This window comes from Nomia melanderi, chromosome 12 (genome assembly GCF_051020985.1).
Source record: "Nomia melanderi isolate GNS246 chromosome 12, iyNomMela1, whole genome shotgun sequence".
Taxonomy (NCBI): domain Eukaryota; kingdom Metazoa; phylum Arthropoda; class Insecta; order Hymenoptera; family Halictidae; genus Nomia; species Nomia melanderi.
This window is the reverse complement of record NC_135010.1, coordinates 13651659-13670440: the sequence shown is the minus strand read 5'-3', so window position 1 is coordinate 13670440 and position 18782 is coordinate 13651659. Positions and strand designations below refer to the sequence as shown.

The 18782-nt window shown below is 49.1% G+C and overlaps 1 protein-coding gene across 5 annotated transcripts in view; it reads right to left on the bottom strand.

The window, feature by feature from the left end:
- The window catches only part of LOC116433684 (uncharacterized), a 215443-nt gene that overhangs the window by 15890 nt on the left and 180771 nt on the right, over nt 1-18782 (bottom strand). For 3 of the 5 annotated variants that reach the window (XM_076372844.1, XM_076372843.1, XM_031992044.2), the window contains one exon: nt 13425-13492. The exons of 1 other annotated variant lie outside the window; for it this stretch is intronic. In XM_076372844.1, coding sequence (XP_076228959.1) covers nt 13425-13492 — 68 coding nt within the window. Of the gene's footprint in view, nt 1-13423; nt 13493-18782 lie in introns of those variants that run through there. One more of the 5 variants, XR_012999874.1, reaches the window with a different exon arrangement.

Below are 18782 nucleotides of genomic sequence, written 5' to 3'. Positions count from 1 at the left end.
ACTCGTCGAAGGACGAATGCGCGTAGAGTAGATTTTAATGAAAGATCAAAGCGAAACAAAGAATTACATGTTTACGTGAAGAAATAAAGAATTCATGAAAGAATTAGTAGCGTGTCAAGCTTTACGATGACGTGTATACTCGTCACACACAGTTAACTGGTTAAATAAGAGAAGATAATACCCAAATCAGTCTCCTATTCTCCGAATAATCAAGTTATTCAAAGGATTCACTAGATAATAATTAACCCTTTGCACTCGAGAGGACTCTCAGTCACTTGATTTGACACAGTAAAACTATAGAATGTGATATTTAACGTTAAACTTTGTATAATGCCCCGATACGTATAATATTGAAATAAAATAACTATCCTTCTTAATTCACACACATTTTCCCATTAATCAGTTTCAAATAACACCATCTGCATCCCATCAGAAAATGCTGCATATTTCCAGTGAAAAACTTTCGAGTGCAAAGGGTTAAATAACACTAATTCGAACATCCACTTTCACGAATATTACATAAACCTCTCACAAACTCTCTAGAAAACAAAGATCGACAAAAGCAAGTACACTACCGGAGACACCGATCGAACAAAATGAAGCATCCCATAAACCCAGTGTCAGAATAATCGGGGTTCGATGCGCAAAGAATTCGTTCCTGAAGAGTTAAAGATCGCTCGTCAAACAGAAAGAGAGAAAAGGGGAGCAAGGAAGCCAGTGATCTTTGTTGCGGATCGGCTATTGGCAGGATCGCGGCGAGCGGAGAGGAAAGGAGACACAGCGCGACGGGCGAAGCGGCGGAGGAGGGGCGTACAGGGTTGTTCTTTTAACACGGCTTTAGGGGGTCCTTTATGCTGACACAAATATCGCTTATGCCGGCGTCGCGCCGCTGTTTTGGCGGAGCCCATCGAGCATTGTGCCTTCCAAGGCCGTGTGTACCAAACACCGAGGCTCTGTGTACCCAGCAAACACGCTCGTCACGTGGCAGCCCGTGATCCCTTCCGCAGTTCGACGGGACTCCCCTTCACGGATTTGCGCAACGGGTCAGCCTTATTCCCTTCGGAGCTGCCGAACGCGCGCGCGGACCACGAGCGGACTCTCCTCTCTCTTCCCATTACGTCGCGTTTGATACCGAAACCTACTCCTCGAGATACATCCTGTCTGTCGCGCGGGACCGCTCGCGGGGCGCCGCGGGTACCGGCAAACACACGTGCCGCGTACCTCGCGTCAGCTCTGTTTGCACGCTTCCGATCACGCTAACGGGATCGCTGGCCATTTTTTTATCTTTCATCTGTGCGCTTCATCCGCGTGGCTTAAAATGTGACTATGGATCTTCTCGTTTCATTGTGTGGGGTGTTGCGAGTCGTTTAGGGGTCAATCAGGTTGAGTTTAGAGAATGATTGAGGAAATTAATGCTTTGGATGCTGATTCTGAAGGGATTGCAATGTGTTTGGAAGCTTTAGAAAGAAGGGGATTCTGGATAACTAGAATCTTTGAATAAGTAGAAAGCATATTATTCGATTAGAGTTTACAAAAATTGAGAAATATTGAAAAATGGAGTTAATTGTATTGGCTTCTGAGCGATGAGCTAATGAATGGTTCGGCTGCTGAAATTAACTGTTCAACATGAGTACAGTTTGATTAGTATAGAGATTGAACTAAGTTGAATTTCTTGGATTTTTGTGTGTAATCTGTAAGAGTATTGAGATTTCGATAGGTTTGTACTATAGTTTGAGAATTATAGGATCATCTTCTGCGATTACTTAGAGGAACATCGTTAGCTTTTCAATAATTGAGAAGCAGGGAGCTGAATGCCATTCGATTGCTCTAGGTGAACCGATCGCAGAGATTCTGCTATCAGCATAGTTATAAAAGTGAGCCGGACATAATTGACTGGAACAGACGACAAGAAGACACTTCAGGCGACCCGACCTTCGCGACAGAGGAACCTCCACAGCTCGTTTCATCCCTCCGCGTAATCCAGGCTGCGGAGAGGCTTCCAGGAGGGTGTAGACTGGCAAGGAGACCCGAAACTTCACTGGAAAGTGATAAATAATGTCTGCGCGCGACAAAATCGTCCGTAACGGAGGGCTCTCTGTAAAAGGCACACGCCATTACCTCCGATGTGTTCGCGGGACGACAACCGCGCGACTGGGTCGGGAAGATGGACGTCGCCGATGGTGCTTTACCCTTGACGAATCGTATTCGAGCCGGTTTCGATCTCCAACTTCACCGTTAACACTAGAACTACCGAACAGGTCGAAATCACCGATTTTTTCGTTTCCTAATAATGGAAAACCATCTGGAGTGCTAAGGGTTAATAATGGCATTCCGCCATTATTAGCACTCCAGATAGTTTTGTAATTTATCAGCAACTGCAACTAATTTTCATGGTATTTCCAGTGAAAGTGAAAGACGCTATAACATTCCTTCGATCTTTTATTTTTCTTCTCAATAGAAAATTTGGATGTGTGGAGCATCGAATAATTTTAGGGTAGTTTCTCTGATTCGTTAAAATATTTGATATAACTGCTGCAATATTGGAGCCTAGAGTTCAAAGGGTTAAGTTGCTTTCGTGAGAAATTTCGAAATAAACTCCTGCATCTGTGCAACTGAAGCAATAGGAAGCTCTTCGAATCTCAAGAAATCTGCTTTCCTAGTTTTCATAACGAATTACAAACTCAGACTTATTGTTCGGTAGTTCTAGTGCTAATACAGATATCTTCTCTCGTACTTTGTGTCTACAACATCGCAGTGTACTTCAAGTTGTCTACTTTCTACAGAGAATAGTCCTATCTATTGCAATTATATCTCTATTATTCAACTCTCATTGAAAATATTCTTGCGATAAGACGAACGTTGCGAACGAGAAAACAACGGAAGGGGAGGGAACGAGAGGAAAGATAAAGCGAATCGGTTTGAAAAGCAGAAAGTAACGGGGGGAAGCTCCACCCTTCGGCGAAAATGAAAATTGTATTGTCGGTCTCCCCCGTGAGGGAAAAGGGGCATTATATTCGCGTTAGCGAGCGCTGCCAACGCCGAAGACAGCGGTCAGCGGTCTTTCACGTCGGTCATCAATGCGCGTCATCAATAATAGCGCCCTGACAGCCTTCCGGAGCTAAACGCTCCGCTCTCCAGCCAGCTCTGGATCATCCGCGTTCGTCATTCTGACGTCGAGCCCGTATTCACCGACGAAACAACAACTTCTCGTCGATAAGATACCTCTCGAACGCCGTTCACCGATGGAACGGCACGTTAATCGAAAGGAGAGCCGCGTCGTCGTATAAATTCCTCGCCCCCGTATGTCGAACGTCGAAGAAGAGAGCAACGGCGGGGGCAAAAGTCGCGAAAGTTCGCCGGAAAACAGCTTGACGACCGTATTCCCGCGAACGGATTCGAAGTCGGTGAAACTGTAGTCCATCGAAAAAGTCGGGGAAGAAAAGACAAGTTGATTCGCCGAGCGATCCCGGCTGTTTTCACCGCGCGCCGTTCCCCTGGGTGGTTTCTTCCATTCCCGGCAGAAAGTTCGGCAATTTATGCGGCTTTTTCGCGCGAGCTCGCGTGTCCGCTCGACGTACCGCCTTCCCCCGTACCGGCGAGCGTTCCCTCGACGTTTAACAGAAGATTCACGGACATTTATTGTAGTTTATTCCATCGCGGCTAGAAAAGTCGACGTTGGTTCCCGTGCATCTTGGAAATTCCAGGTTTCAAGAGAAGTAATTAAGATACTCGTGTAATTGCGTCGATCGGCATTGACACTCACCGAATGTGTGTGTAAAATTCACTATCAAACTAACGAGTTCCGTAAATCCAACGCTGAAAGAACTATCGCAAGTCTTCGTTCGCGAAGTCAGCTGATAGACATACATAATCAACACCGGAGCTAATTGATCGAAACAGGAAGTTCGAGATTGAACGTGCACCGAATCCCCGGTGAAAGGATCTCTAGTTTCTTTGCCCGCCGTCCCGTTTCTTCGCGTAATCTCGTCGTAAATCGTCGCGCAATGGAAACGCAGAAGCGGTCGGGAGCGAGGTGAAAAAGCGAACACGACGGCCAAGCGTACCGACGCGAATCGTCCGTCGTATCGAGATAGAAAGTATCGTATCGGAGATTCGTGGCGCATAATGGCCTCGCTGGGTACCGCGACACCTGTTTTTCCGGTTCCCGTGTTTCATCGCGGATCACGCGGCGCGTTGTTGTCCATAAACGCGAGCTCGCGAGCGACGGGGTCGCCGGGAATCCACGAAAACCACCTGGCGCGTCCCTCGGGCGGGATCTACGGGCGCGTCGAAGGATATTAAGTCTCCGGGGGTGGATATGAGGTGTAACGACATCGCGAGGGAGGAAGGATAAGGTCGGAGGCGAGATGCGTCGCGTACGACGCATCGATCTTCATCCATCAGCGCCACGCCTTCCGGCCGAGGCGCGCGAGCAGAGGATTCCGTTTGCGGTTACAGCCGCGCCAGATGTATCGCAAACTTTTCGGCGTTTCCGCGATTCATCATCGTCTTCGCTGGACGCCCGGATAAGCAACGGCGCGGAATCGGCTCGATGATAATGTATTGTAACGATCGGACGATTCGCCATTAGAAGATTGCTTGGTTCGGTACTCAGAGAATTCAGTAGACGAGGTTCGAGTGTTCGAACCTTTTGTTAGGTAGCAATGAGATTCGTGATATAGGGCTTGGTTAGGTTAGGAATTTATAGAAGAAACTATCGATTCTAAGCTTCCTTTCCTTTTCTCTTCGATCTACCCTAACAGTTCCTTTAACCACTTGCTGTGTAAAGAAATTCACTCGCGCGTGCCAGAAGTCAACTGTAACTCGCTGCGAGGTGTATAAATGCTAAATTTGTTTATTAATAACCTTGCATATTACGATATTTTTCAAATCAACTTGGAAAATTTACATTTCTGTGACAATCGCCTGTCGTGTACAACACGTCGCTGACGTTCCTGTAACAGAAGCATCTCGACGTGCGTGTCTTTCCACCGCAAGTTAAATAAACTAGGCCACAACTTCTACAACAAGTTCCTCAGAACCATAGCGACTATCAGCGCAACATCTTCCATTATCCGTCCCGTCGATCGAATAATCAAAGCGTCCCACTCCACGCAGCGCCCGCGCGCCGCTTCCGATTTCGGGGCGCCGTCATCGCGGGAACAGCAAATCACCGGCGGACGGCTTGACCAATCGTGACGAATGAACGACGATGATTCTGCTGGTAGCCGGCCGACGCGAATCGCTAATGGATCCCTCGTTCCCCGAACACGGGCTCCGCGTTTCTGGAAACGCGGGATGTTCATCCCCCGTGGACGGCCGGGGCCTCTCCGAAGCGGACACGAAAACCCGTGTCTAGTTCTTTGGACTCCTCCCAAACAAGGCGGTCGTTCGTTAGAAGCCCGAAAGAAACCCGAGCGCGTTCCCGGTATCGCGAAATCCACGAATCCGCGGCGGGCTACGGCGCGACGGGAAAGCGAGGAATGTCACCGAAAGGAGCATCTCAATGCATCGAGCGTAACGATCTCGCGGGGACGTCTGCCCGACGAAAAACCGCGGGCCGAAAGGCGCCGCGCGTTACCGGGCCCCGGCGTATCTGGCCCCGCGATCTCATTAATTTCCGGGGAGCGATAAAAACGGGCGACGCGTGGGACAGACCCGCCCACCGGGGCCACCGGTTCCTCCGGGACGCGGAGGAGACAAAGAACGAAGCGGTACAGGGACGAAAGCGCAGGACAAAAGGGCGAGCAAGAGGAGCAGTAGCCGGCGAAGAAGGGAATCGGGTGTGTAAATGGTTTTTGGTATCGGCGTCGTTGTTTGCCGACGTTTCTGGTGGGGAGGGCGTGCCGCTGGAAGGGCGCGAGTGTCGATCGTGCGTCGATCGTGCGTCGATCGCGCGTGGAATCGTCGCGCACCGGGAGTGACTCCGGTGGCATTGTGCTCGGCACGTGTCGTCGGAAGAGAAAACGAGCGTGGCCGTCGCTCGGCCGGGCCTAGTCACCGAGAAAGCGGCCTCGGCCCGGTTACAATGCCTCTCCTCTCGCTCGCGCGCCAGATATATGGACGGAATTAATTGATACCGCGTGCCCGGGCATCGAGCAAGGGTTGCGTAAGCACCGTGGAAAAAGCAACCTCTCTTTCGCCGTTTCTTTTATCCGATTCCCGGCGCCGCCCCGCGCGCCCCGCCGCCGCGGCGGGCGTACGCTCTTTCTCCCGTCGCGTTTCCGCGTCGCACCCGCGGAACGCTTTTAAACGGCCGCCCGTCTCTCCTCACGCTTCGATGGCTGCCCGCTCGTCGATCACATCGCTCGGACACGTACCGATCGCCGACCGGCAGTGCCTTCTTGTTATTTACGTAACGACGCAGGTGCGTCGCGATCGGTAATTACTCCGTTCGATGCGGTTGATCGAGGATAGAGGCATTGCTGCTTCGTGCTGGGGGCTCGGGAATGATCGTGCTGTCGATGATTTCCTTTTGTTCGGCCGAGGCGGATCTCAACACTAGAACTACCGCACAAGTCGCAATGACTGGTTTCGATTTTGTTTAGCAATTATTGGTATCTTCGAAGCACTGAATATTCAATATGATTTTGAAAATAATTTCATTTTAGTACTATAATGAATGCCTGAAGAAACTGAAAATAATCTGTTACAATTTTTATGGGAATTGCATATTAATCGTATTAAATGCTCGGTAGTCCTAGTGTTAAGTATTCGAAGAATATAGTGGATGGAGATAAAGAATTCGTTGAACCATTGAGTACTGTAACTGAAGAAAACTATGGTTTCATTTTGTTAATAATTCGATTATTTCTTTGTCAACGGCTCGAAGTGTACCAACTGCTTAGGCAGTGTAACTCATTAATTAACGGACTTCGAGTTTACCAGGAAACACCGTAATATAGATAAAAGAAATTCCAACTCGACCTAGCACGGCACTCGACGCGTTGATTATAATATCACAACGATAACAACTAATGAAAATAATGAAACAACTCGCACCCAGTCAATAAAAGTCATTCTTATATGGCGATACTGCTCCGTTAACGGCCGCCGTCACCGGGCCATCCATTTTCTTGAATAAAAGATCCCGCACTTCGGCGAGTGTAACGTAGATAGCTCTAATTGCAAGTTGCAGGTGTGTACCGTCTTTGAGAGACCTCTTCAAAGAGGCCGAGCGAAGCGGATAGCGGAAGACACGAAAGCGGCAAGGCGTCGAGGGTCAGCGGCGCGAAAAGAGTGAACGCTCTCGATCGTGGAGCGGCGTCAAGTCCCCGGGGCGAAGTTATTATAAAAATAATCAAAGTTTCTCGGAGCAGGACGACGAGGAGGACCGCTCTCCTCTCGCGGAATCGGCCCGGCGGTCGAGTCTCGTTTACCAACGGGGCACGACAGCGACAGCGGCGCGGCGCCGGTGTGCCCCTCTCATTACGTTTGACGATTATGCGTTAATTTGCAGCTAGCGATACTTCAAACGATTTTTATTCATTGCGCGCGCCCGGCTCCGTGGACGAGCTTTGCCCTTCTAACTGGAAGTCGTCTGTCGTTTCTGGTAGCACGCCGGCCCGGAGACGTGGGCGCGCCGAGATTCTTCGAGTTTTATATTTTTCGAGTCCTCCCGGCCGCCGGGGATCGAGGATCCTCGTCAAAGGATCCTCCGGATATGATAATCCCGACGCCAAGCTGAATGCGTAATGAAGTTTCTCCGGCGACAAGAAGTGGACCCGCTCTTCTGATTAGCTTTGCCTTTACGCGTCCGCCTCGGCCTAAAGCTGCGTTGAAAAATTTCACGACCCCGTGTGTACCGACCACCCTGCGATAACGGGTCGCTGAAGGGATATCTCGGTCGATCGTAGCATTCAACCCCTTGGCTACTGTTGCCTAAAGCCGCTTTAAACAGTCGCTTTCGGTTTATTGTCGACCATTGGCGACCGTGAAATCTTATTGACAATTGTAGCGAAGCTTAGATCTAAGTAAATACTAATTCGACAATTGCATTCCGTCAGTCAGATTATATAAATCTGATTATTTCAGATTGATTTCAGTTCAATTCAGTATTTTCATGGTTTCACAACACTTTCACGTCCGCACGGTTCACAAAGATTTTCTTCTCTGTTGTTCATTAAAATGTACAAATATAAAATTCATTACATAATAAACTTAGCTGCTTTTTATTAACCCTTTGCACTTGAGAGGTGCCTCTCACCACTTGATTTCATACAGTGAAACTATAAAATTTGATATTTAATATTATACCTTGTATAATGCATCAATTTGAGAAATATTCAAACAAAATAGCTTTGTCCCTTAATTTAACCCCTTGCCCTGCAACGAGTGAGACTCGTGAAGATCTTCAACATGATTCAACAAACATATATATTACTCAGTTTATCCAAATTCAAAGTAAATATCGTTCCTCTATAATCAACTATTATACTTAAAAGTAAATATAGTAATAACATCTGCTTAGAATTTCTCTCTTTTCCCAATAAATTATTATCAACGAAGTAGCCGTATCGATCAGAGTTGAGAAAGAAATCATAGGCCAAGGGGTTAAAAATGTCCTCTCTATCTCACCAGACGTTAAAATATGTCTAACGAAAAACTTCCGAGTGCAAAGGGTTAACACGAAATTCCAGCCACGTCAGCAGCTACCGACAAGCAACCACAACACAAGACCCACAACCCTAATCCCAAAACGATCTAGCATTCGCAATTTCTAATCACAGTCGATCCGACTGTCCTCCCGGAGCGTCTCCCCTCGCAGCGGCGCGGAATCAGGTGGCAAGGGAGACCGAGGAAAAAAAGGATTCCCGGAACCGGTGGAATCAGCCCTCTAATCCTGCCCATTAGACTCGAGGCGTAAAAACCCAACAGATTGGAAACCGCATTCGGTTAGACTCGCCACCTTTTATCCGCGGACAGAGCGGCGATCCTCTATTTGTCCCCCCCGGCATTAGCGCGTTCCCCGATCTAGCCGAGCGGTCCTATTAACTAATGCCGGTCACCCCTGTCGAACGGGACGCGACATACGCGCGCACCAGCCAACCAGCGAACGAACCAGCCGACGATCGCGCAGCCAGTCAGTCAGGCAGGCAGGCCAGGGTGCGGAGGAGCATGCCTGGTAGGACATGGCTGCTACGACGGGACAGTTTAAGCCCTGATATATCGCCCGGCGACACTCCCAACTTCTGTCGCCCGTTTCTGTGGCGCTTTTTTTCGTCACGGCGGAGCCACGGCTGACCATATGTCCACGGAAACCGAGATCCCCGTCCCCGTGACTCCGCCACGCGTCCCCCGTTCCGTGTCGTTCATGGCTACCCATCGGCCGACGAGCACGGGATATACCGTTCGCTTCTACCTGCACTTCCTTCTCCTCGGGCGTTAATCGACTTCGATTACCGACGGGCTCTGTCGATCGGCGTTGCTTGGATAATCCGATTCCATTGTTCGGGCTTCCGCGCCGCGACGGTTCGAGATGATTGATTACCCGCGGTAATTATAGCCCGCGAAAGAGAAGATAATAAATGACTCCGCGGCGTTTATCTTCAGCTTAGAAGCCAGATATCCATCGGATTCGAGTTCGGAATTAACTTTAACTACGGGAAACGTTTAACTGCCAGGAATAATTGAAGAACAAAAGCCTCCCTTCATTTCTCATTTAATCGCGAATTAGCGGCGATGCTCGAGCGCAGCGGCGTCGCTGGGAAGTTCTGGACGTTATCGTGGCGATGGCGCTTGATTCTGTTAACTCGCCGCGGGGTTAAGGCGATAGCGTAATGGAAATTGATCGGCTGAAGAGGATACGATCTGGAGGTGTCGAATGAATCTTTCTCGACACTTCGACTGGGATGTTGCGTGAAGCGTTAGCGGGTTGAGGAGATTATGAGGCAGTAGATTGAAACCGTGGAAACAGATTGAACTAAATTGGACAATCTGAAACAGTCGTATATTATATAAATGCGATTATTTTAGATTGTTCAATTCTAGTCATATATAAATGTGATTGACAGAAGATGTAATCGTTGAATTAGAATTCACTTGCGTCAGACCTAAGCGACCTTTGCTACTGTTATTGTCATTAACATCTCACGGCACATAAGTACACTGAAATCGAATTCTTAAAACTTTAGACACCTGCAGTAGCTAAAGAGTTCACCCTTGGCAGTCCTACACCGAGTCAGACTCGACAAATCACAATTGTGTGACGCTGTATTTATTTATTCAAGAATATTTCGGAGCCATTGAAATGTTACCTTTAAATGGTACGATTGTGATTTGTCGAATCTGACTCGACATAGGACTGCTAAGGGTTAACTCTTTATTGTACAATTGTGATACAAATAAATATAGAAAAAATTAAATCAGGTAGAGGTTGTAATAAAATGGAATCGAGTCTGACTCGACATAGGACTGCTAAGGGTTAAGCTGCAATTGAATGAACTAACGTCGAACCTCAAAGTGAGAAACCAAGAGCACTTCGGAAAGGGTTGAGAAAACTGTTTCGAATAAGCGAGTCACTGTTGAACGTCGTCTCTTCACAGTTCGGCGAGTCCGGTTGAAAAAAGGCCGTTTCCCCCGTTCAACCCTTGACCCCGCGTTCGGGACGCGGCGGACATTTACATGCTTCATTGATTCCTCGTTCCTTCGTGCCATTGGTTTTCCGGCTACGTGGGCGCGTTAAAGCGAGCTTAGATAACCCATGCTCGAACGGTCGGACCCCACTTTGCACGTAACAAATGACGCCACATGTTCGAATCTTGACTCGTTCCCTCTCCGTCCGGCCGCTCTGTTCGGCGAATAACCCGCGGGGCACGGGCCATTCTGTCCGCAGAGCGTTCGGGGATATTGGGGTCCCGCGTTCGCGTAATTTGTACGGTTAACGCTCGCGCAAAAACGACGGCGACAGGGAGAAAGAGGACGGGGGGATCGACAGAAGGAGGACGCTCGAGCGGAGACAATTTACACGGGGCTAACTGCCGCGCTGGGAGCATTTACCAGGAGCACGGATCGAATCGATCCTACTTAGCTGTTAATGGAACCTTATGCCCGCCGCCGCCGCCACCGCCGCCGCCGCTCGAGAGTTTCGTTTCGAAGGCTTTCGGACGCGAGCATGTTAACCCTTCGCACTCGGTGACTCTCGGTCATTCGGCGATTCGACGAAGTAAAATTATAAAATTTCATATTTAACCCTTTGAACTCTGTAGGCTCCGATATCGCACCAGGAAGAATATTAGATATTTTAGTGAATCTTACAGAAACTACCCTACAATTATTAGATTTCTCACACATCCAAATTTTGCACTAAGGAAAATAAAAGATCGAAGGAATGTTATATCATTTTTCATTTTCGCTAGGGATACTAATATTAGTTGCAGTTGCTGATAGATTATAAAACCATCTGGAGTGCTAAGGGTTAATATTGTAGAATGCATCGGTGCGTGAATTATTGAGATAAAAGAGCTTTGTTTCTCAATGTACTTGTGATTTCTCTTTGAGTTAATTTTTAAAAATATCATCTTCGGCTAGTTAGAAAGTGTTAAGTGTTTCTAACGAAATACTTCCGAGTGCAAAGGGTTAATATTATATTTTCTCGGTTTGGGTATATTGCTTTATGAAATGGTGCATTCAACGTTAAAGGGAATCGCACATAGCGAACAATTGTTGCTTTCTTTGCTGAAAAGGATAACTATACAGAAAACTAGTCAAGATTTCTGTCGTTTAACGTGTTAATAATCCCATTTCGTCGCGATAGAATTTTATCGATGATTTACCGCTATTAATTCTCGACCTCCCAGAAGATGATGTTCCAGGAGGCATCCTTATTCGAATAAGACGTCGAACACCTGCCACATCGGAATATCCGCTGTCAGCGATGATTAGTTAACGCGATTTCGTGTCGCAGCCGGCGTGCAGGGTACAAGAGAGGATGGTGAAATAGTTGGACGAAAATTCCGTGGCGAGGACAGTCCGTTCGCGCGAGTAAAGAAGAGACCGTAACCGATGACGACGGATGAGCAGCATTGAAGAGGACAAACGCGATCGTGTACGCTCCCCTGCCGCCCCTCCGGCTTCTCTCTGTTCCTCTCTTTCGTCGGCCTTTTCATCTCATTGTCGACGGTTGTCCAAGTGCCACCGGGCTGCAGGTAAGTGGCCGTCGTCGCGCCTCGTTCAAAAAGACTTAACCGATTGCTGCCTCTTTATCAACCACTTTACGGACGCTTGAAAATCTGTCCGGGCGTACGAGGATCCCCGTCCTTCCGATCCGTTCAACCTGCGCCGCTCATTGTGATTAATTCCGACATATGTCCCCGGCTCCGTCACAAAGACCGCCGAAACCTTTCAGTTCCCTCTTGACAGCGAGCGGGCGTCGAGATCTTAGTACCTCGCTTCTTATGAGAAACGTAAATGACACTCGAAACGAAACAAATCTTTCGAATCTGTCTTTCTGCGGCTCTTCGCGCTGGAACTACCGTGCTAGAAATCACTGCTTTCGATTTGGTCGTTTCGAAACGATTGATATAGGCATTCGATACTTGAGATGATCTTGATTGTTTGATTCGAATGTTGTAACGAGTCTCCGAAGGAACTGGAAATCGGTTATAGATTTTATAGGGAGTATGTATTGATCGCATCAAATGCTTGGTAGTTCTAGTTAACACTAGATTTTAATATCTTAAAGGCATTGAATATTTGGAATGATTTTGGAAATAAATAATTTTACTCGAGTACTATGATGAATATCCAAAGAAACTGAAAATAATCTGTTACAATTTTTATAGAGACTACATATCAATCGTATTAAATGCTCAATAGTTCTAGTGTTAAACGCGTCTTCTGTGTTGATACTTTCAAACTCAGAATATTTCAGCTAACGGACTAGACTTCGTGGAGATTCGAAGCTTCAAGAAATCAGTGAGACAGTATTGCGAAAAAGCGTTTTCCTAATGAACGCCATAACGAGCACGCTTTTTTATTGCATTGCGTGTAACGTTGCACGAAATTCTCTATAGACGAATAAAAGTCTAACATCTTCTGTTCCTTCGTTCACAATAAACGACCAGAGTTTTTCACCAGTAATTCACCAGAGCTTCGGTGAAAGTAACTAGAATCGCTCGAAAGTTCGGATCGAACGTTCAAGCGGCAGACGCCGATTTCCAGCCGTTCAACCGTTAAATTCGCGATTACTCGTGTTAATCGGCCGGAGGGCCGTCTTCCGCGAAAAACAATCGACCAACGGATGTCGCCAATTCTTTTTTGCCCGGGCGGACGGAGCCGGCGTATAATGTAACGTCTGCGCGCACGTAATATGAATATTTATCCCAGAGATCGTCTGCGCGGGCTGCGTGTCTCTTAGCGCGCGCGCGCGATTACGTTTCGCGTATTCACGGTTCACCGTTACGCGTAATTTATGTGTCCCTTACCGTCGCGGTCGTCGTTGATTCCTCCTCGTCCTGAGCCGAACGGAGAGATCCAAGGAGTCCGCTCCCGTCTGCAATGATAAACGAAAAAACGAGGTACTCTCTGGTACACGGATCTCCGATGACGTTCTCGAGAGATATTCCGCGAGCGATGCACGGCTGAAATTTATAATGGACACTCGAGCTCGTCCTATATTCTTCCTTTTCCGCGGTGCCTTTAGACTCTCGGATGTGTGCTCTATACAGAACCGAGGAACCTCGTTCGCGTGGAAATGGGTTAACGAATCCTTTAGCTTCCGATTAACACTAGGTTCACGGGCATTTATTGTACTTCATTATATTACTCCTAAAAGAATCGATGCTCGTTTATTTAGATCGTGGAAACTGGAGATTCGATAGTAGGTAATTGGGGTACATGTCAGTGTGATCAAAATCGGCGTAAACATTTAGAAAATAATATTTCTAAGATCCAGTATGCGTCAATTTGACGCGTTCCGTAAACCTAGTGTTAACCGTGTCGCACGACGAATGATGACGATATTTAACATTCTTTGACGAGAACGATGAGATTTGAAGCTAACTCGAAGGGAAATTAGAAGTATATGTATCGAGGGACAAACTTCCTAGTGCAAAGGGTTAACAAAGATCATTCATTCGAAACGGAAGACTTCCTTCTCATCGCCAAAGTTTCAAACTAAATCATTCCAATATCCATAATTTCCCGACGCGTTCCCGAACTCGAAAATAAATCCAGCAGTTACAGTTACGCGCCGTAAAGGTCGGGTAAAGCTCGACAGCGGTACCGCGATGTAATGGCGGTACAAGCGGCGAGCAAATAATTCCGTTCTCTATTAATCAGATAAAGGGAGGACACCGGCGTAGACGCCTATAACCGGTGACCGTCGGATGAAGCGGGGCGTCCCGGCGAAGGAGAACGGAAGGAGGAGGAGAGGAGGAGAGAGAAGTCTTCTAGGGTAAAGAACCTAACATGTCGCGTCCCGTCTCTCTCTCCCCCTGTCATTAATACCAGGACGACTGTTACATATGGATGAGAGAGGAGAGCCCGGGTTAGGCCAGAACGGCAGCGATGGTACAGAACGAGACGAAAGCGAAACGGGATGCAGGGAAGCGAAACTCATCGGCTAAAAGCATCCGACGAAAGACCAAACCGTCGTTCCGCTCTCGTTCTGAAATCTCGTCGCCCTCTTCGCGGGCTCCGAAGAGAGGAGAGGCCGTGGAGCGGAGCAAGAGAGAGTCGCGTCGCGCTGGTCCTCTCGCCAAAGAGCCCCGGAGACTTCGATAAGCTCGGCCGGGGATAAAACGAGTTCCCTCGACGAGTTTACCTACGATTCAAATTGTCTGCGCCAGCCTCGATTCCACGGAGTCTCCTAGTTTACACTGAATTCCTTTTTGCTCCCTGACTCCGGCGGCGGCCACCCTCTCGGCGAGGACGCCTGCCCCTGAGCAGCTTATTTCCTCTAGGACGCCGCGAGTTCTAGATAAAAGGCCAGGCTAAAGGAAAATTCATCGGACGAGAGAGACTGGGATCCCGATTCTTCCTGTCCTCGAGTGGACGCGCTCGCGACCCGGCACAAATCCGAGAGGACATTCGCGGGACGTTTATCGGCTCTCAGGAATTGATCGTGACTTCGGGGTTGCCACTCTCCTCCGGTCCGTCCCGGCCGCGAACGATAAATCTGCTCTCGTACCCCCCCTCCGGCGTGTTCAGTATATCTTCCCGGTCAAGGGGAGTAAACGCAATATAGGTAATGTTCCGGCCGGCTACTTAACAAATTGCTACAAATTGCGGTTAGCGTTTAGCGTCCGATCCACTCGGATCTGCGGTCTCTTTCCAGCGGCCCCCGTCACCTCTTCTGCGGTGGTACTTTCGCCGTGGGGAGAGCCTCGCCGTTCCGCGTCCTCGTCTATCTTCGGAACGGTACACGCTGGTGACCACATGGCGCTCCCATATGTCCGCGCCATCACCCCAACGTCCGCCCACGGATTTCGCCAACCTTGTTCGGAAGATGGAATTGCCGGCGTAGAAATGAAAACGCGATGCGACAGGTCCGGGTGGTTCGCGACGAACGAGCCCGAGGGTTGTTTTCTTCTCTGTCCGCCTTTTATTATCTTCATCGGGCTGACCGGCTGTAGCCACCGGCGACTGGTGTTTCCAAATTGCTCGGAATTAATTACGATAAGATCGGGACTCGAGAGGAGTATCGAGTTAAGCGAGTGGCTTAGATAATGGAATAACGTGGCGTGATACCGAATCGTTGGTAATTAGTTGATACACAAAGTGTGCTCGGGATTCCAGAGGCGGTTACCTCGTTCGGGATTTAATTGCGCTCGTTTCAAGGTGTTTACGGAGGCGTTAATCCGATTAACTGGAATTGCCGGTCGGAATGGCTGCGAGCGGGGAGAAACAGAAGGATCCGGGCCACGAACGGAAACCGGAGGCCGGTTTCTTCTGAAAATCGTAGCTGCGGGGAAGGACACGCGTCATTAATCAATGGTTCCGAACCGGAGAATCGGCGGCCCTCTAAATGGCACTTTAAAGGCGATACCCTCGAGCCAATCAGCGATCGCGTGCCGAGCGCGCGCGCCCGCGCCTCTCGCACACGGATCGTCCGAGTTAATTTCACGGGTATTTAACGCGGTTTCGCTTAACAATGATTCAATCAAGTCGGATTTATTTGGCCGGGATTCGGCGGTCGCCGGCACGAGGCGGTCATTAGGGCTTCTCGTCGGAAACGCCTCCCAGCCTTTCGGGATGGACGCGGCTGTTGGAGCCATCGACGACGTGCGTCGTCGATTTTCACTACTTTTTTCCTGTCGATCTGCTAACTATCTAACGCAAGAATATCTTTGCTTCGATTATTACGAGACTATTGAAATCTAAGAATGTCTAACCCATAGACGTCTCAATCTTCCACTTTAATCTCTGATCACTTCGCTTTTCGTTCATTCTATTCTCATTTCATTAATTTTACCAATTATAAACCTTATCGCGTATTTTCCATACCAATCCTCAATTCCCAAAACTTGGAAAACAAAGTCTAACGCATAGAAGTCTCAATCTTCCACTTTAATCTCCGATCAATTCGCTTTTCGTTCAATTTATTCTCATTTCACTATATTTTACCAATTATCAACCTTATCACGTATTTCTCGTACTAATCCTCAATACCCAAAACTTGGAAAACAAAGTCAAACGCATAAAAGTCTCAATCCTCCATACTTTAACCTTCTCTTATTTCCATCTCGTCCATTTGAATCCGATAGTATCGCGCATTATCAACCGTCAATATCTCGAGTTTCGCAGGGCAATCGAATCCAGTCCCGCAAACGACGAGCCGCACAGGAGACAAACGGCGGCGGTTACCGCGATTAGAAGGACGCGTCGTGCTCGTCCGGCGTAAATATCGGCGGAGCCCCCGGACGCCTTCTGTCCAGGAAAGGGGGGCCCGGGGATCGGCAATTCGACGGCCGCGCGAAATGTTGTCAGCCAATTTTCTTGGCCAGTGCCCCTGAATGCCGCAGATTTCCATCTAGGTCCGTCCTCGGTGGCGCCGGTGTATTCCGTTGCTGGGTAAATACACCCTTTTCCATCCCCTCGAGCGGACGAGCGTCGTCGTCGTCGTCATCCTCCTCCGTCCGTCGCCTCGTCCTCCATCGTCCACCTCCGTCCTCCATCCCCGACCCACCCCCGGCCGCATGAACCACAACTGTGATTATAATTCGTAGTCCCTGCTGACAGAACCAACCGCCCGCCATCGTCAACCCCGTTTCTCCTCCGCGCGGCACCCCGTCTCTCTCTCCGGCGTCGGCACGTTAGTGGACGGGGATCGGACGCTGTGTAAAGGATTATGCACGCGGATTTAACTGATGAATCACATTGTCGTCTTGATTCGCGGTGGCGTTAATTTTCGGTTCTGGCCCCCCTACCCTTCGGTCTCGGCTCGCCGCCGGCGCTTCGCCCTCGGTCGTGTGTGCACGCACGCGTGAATGGGGAAAAAAATAGAGAAACAGAGAGGGCGATAGACGCACAGCGGAAAGAAGGAAGAGACGCGTAGAGGGACACATCGAGAGACACAGCTTCATAGACGACGGAAGATCGCGTCGCAGCGATTCCGCGCGTTCCTCGCGATCGAAGATGGACGTCCACGTTAATATACCGATAAATCGAAGACGGAATACAAGACGGTGACTCGGCGTAACGGCGGAAAAATGCGTTCCGCCGATTCCAAGCGTTCCGAGTGATCACGGATCCACGTGTCGACGATAAATCGGAGCCGCGGCCCGGACTCTCGCGTAATAGAATCGCCGGCAGCGCTCGTCCCGGTAATTGTCTCGCGTAATCTAACGACGCTGGGAAGATCGGTCTCGAACACGTGTACCGAGCGATTTTTCTCCTTGTTTTTTTCTCTCTCCGCCGGTGCCCGCTCCTCGTCCCGCGTCGGTTCCGTGGTAAAGAGGCCGCGGCAAAAACCTCCGAGTCTAACGAGAACAAGGGAACACGGTCGCGGGGGATAGAGAACGGCGATAAATCAGCGCGGAACGACAAATTACCGGCGGCAATTAATCGACGAACCTTCTCCGACGCTTATTTGGAGAACTCGTCCCGCTTAATGCGCCGTAATGAGTATTCGAGATTACGGCAATCGAATTCATCGGGCCGCAGGCTGGCTGGCTGGCTGGCTGGCTCGCTGGATGCCTGGCCGGTCGGCCGGCCGCGCAAATAATTTATGACCGATGCTTCTTTAGGATATACGGATCGCGGCGAGTCTGCGGCTCGCTCGGCCGGCCGATCGGCCGACAGCAGGCGCACCCTTCTCGGCTCCGCTCGTCGAGCAAACAATTTCCATCCGTTTGGAAAGGCTTCTAATCCGCCAACACGGCCGGGCCCCGCGAGCAAAGCCAGAATTAACCGCTTCCACCGCGGCCGGAGAGATCTCCGGGGCTTATTAATTTCGCCAATAACGCCAGGAGGGTGCCGCCTCCGCACAGATGGCGTATCACGAGTCAATATACTTTTCCGCCACGGAAACCGCCCCTCGGAACACGTGACGCTCGACCCGAATTTTCGCCACGCTAATCATTCCCTTTGACCTGTGCCACTCGCAGATGGTTCCGCGAGCGGTCGCGCGGAGCTTCTGCTTCTGATGTAACTCTTTCGGGAAAGATCGAGTATTCTTGTAGGTTCTCGAAGGTAAGATCGGATGGATTGGAGATGGTTTCTGATTTCTTGGTTTCGAGAAGTTGACGAAGTTGGTAATGGCTACATGAGCTTAAGTTATGTGGTTAAGTTTCGGAAGAGATTTAAATTTAAGGGAATCGGAGAATATTAAAGTCGAATTA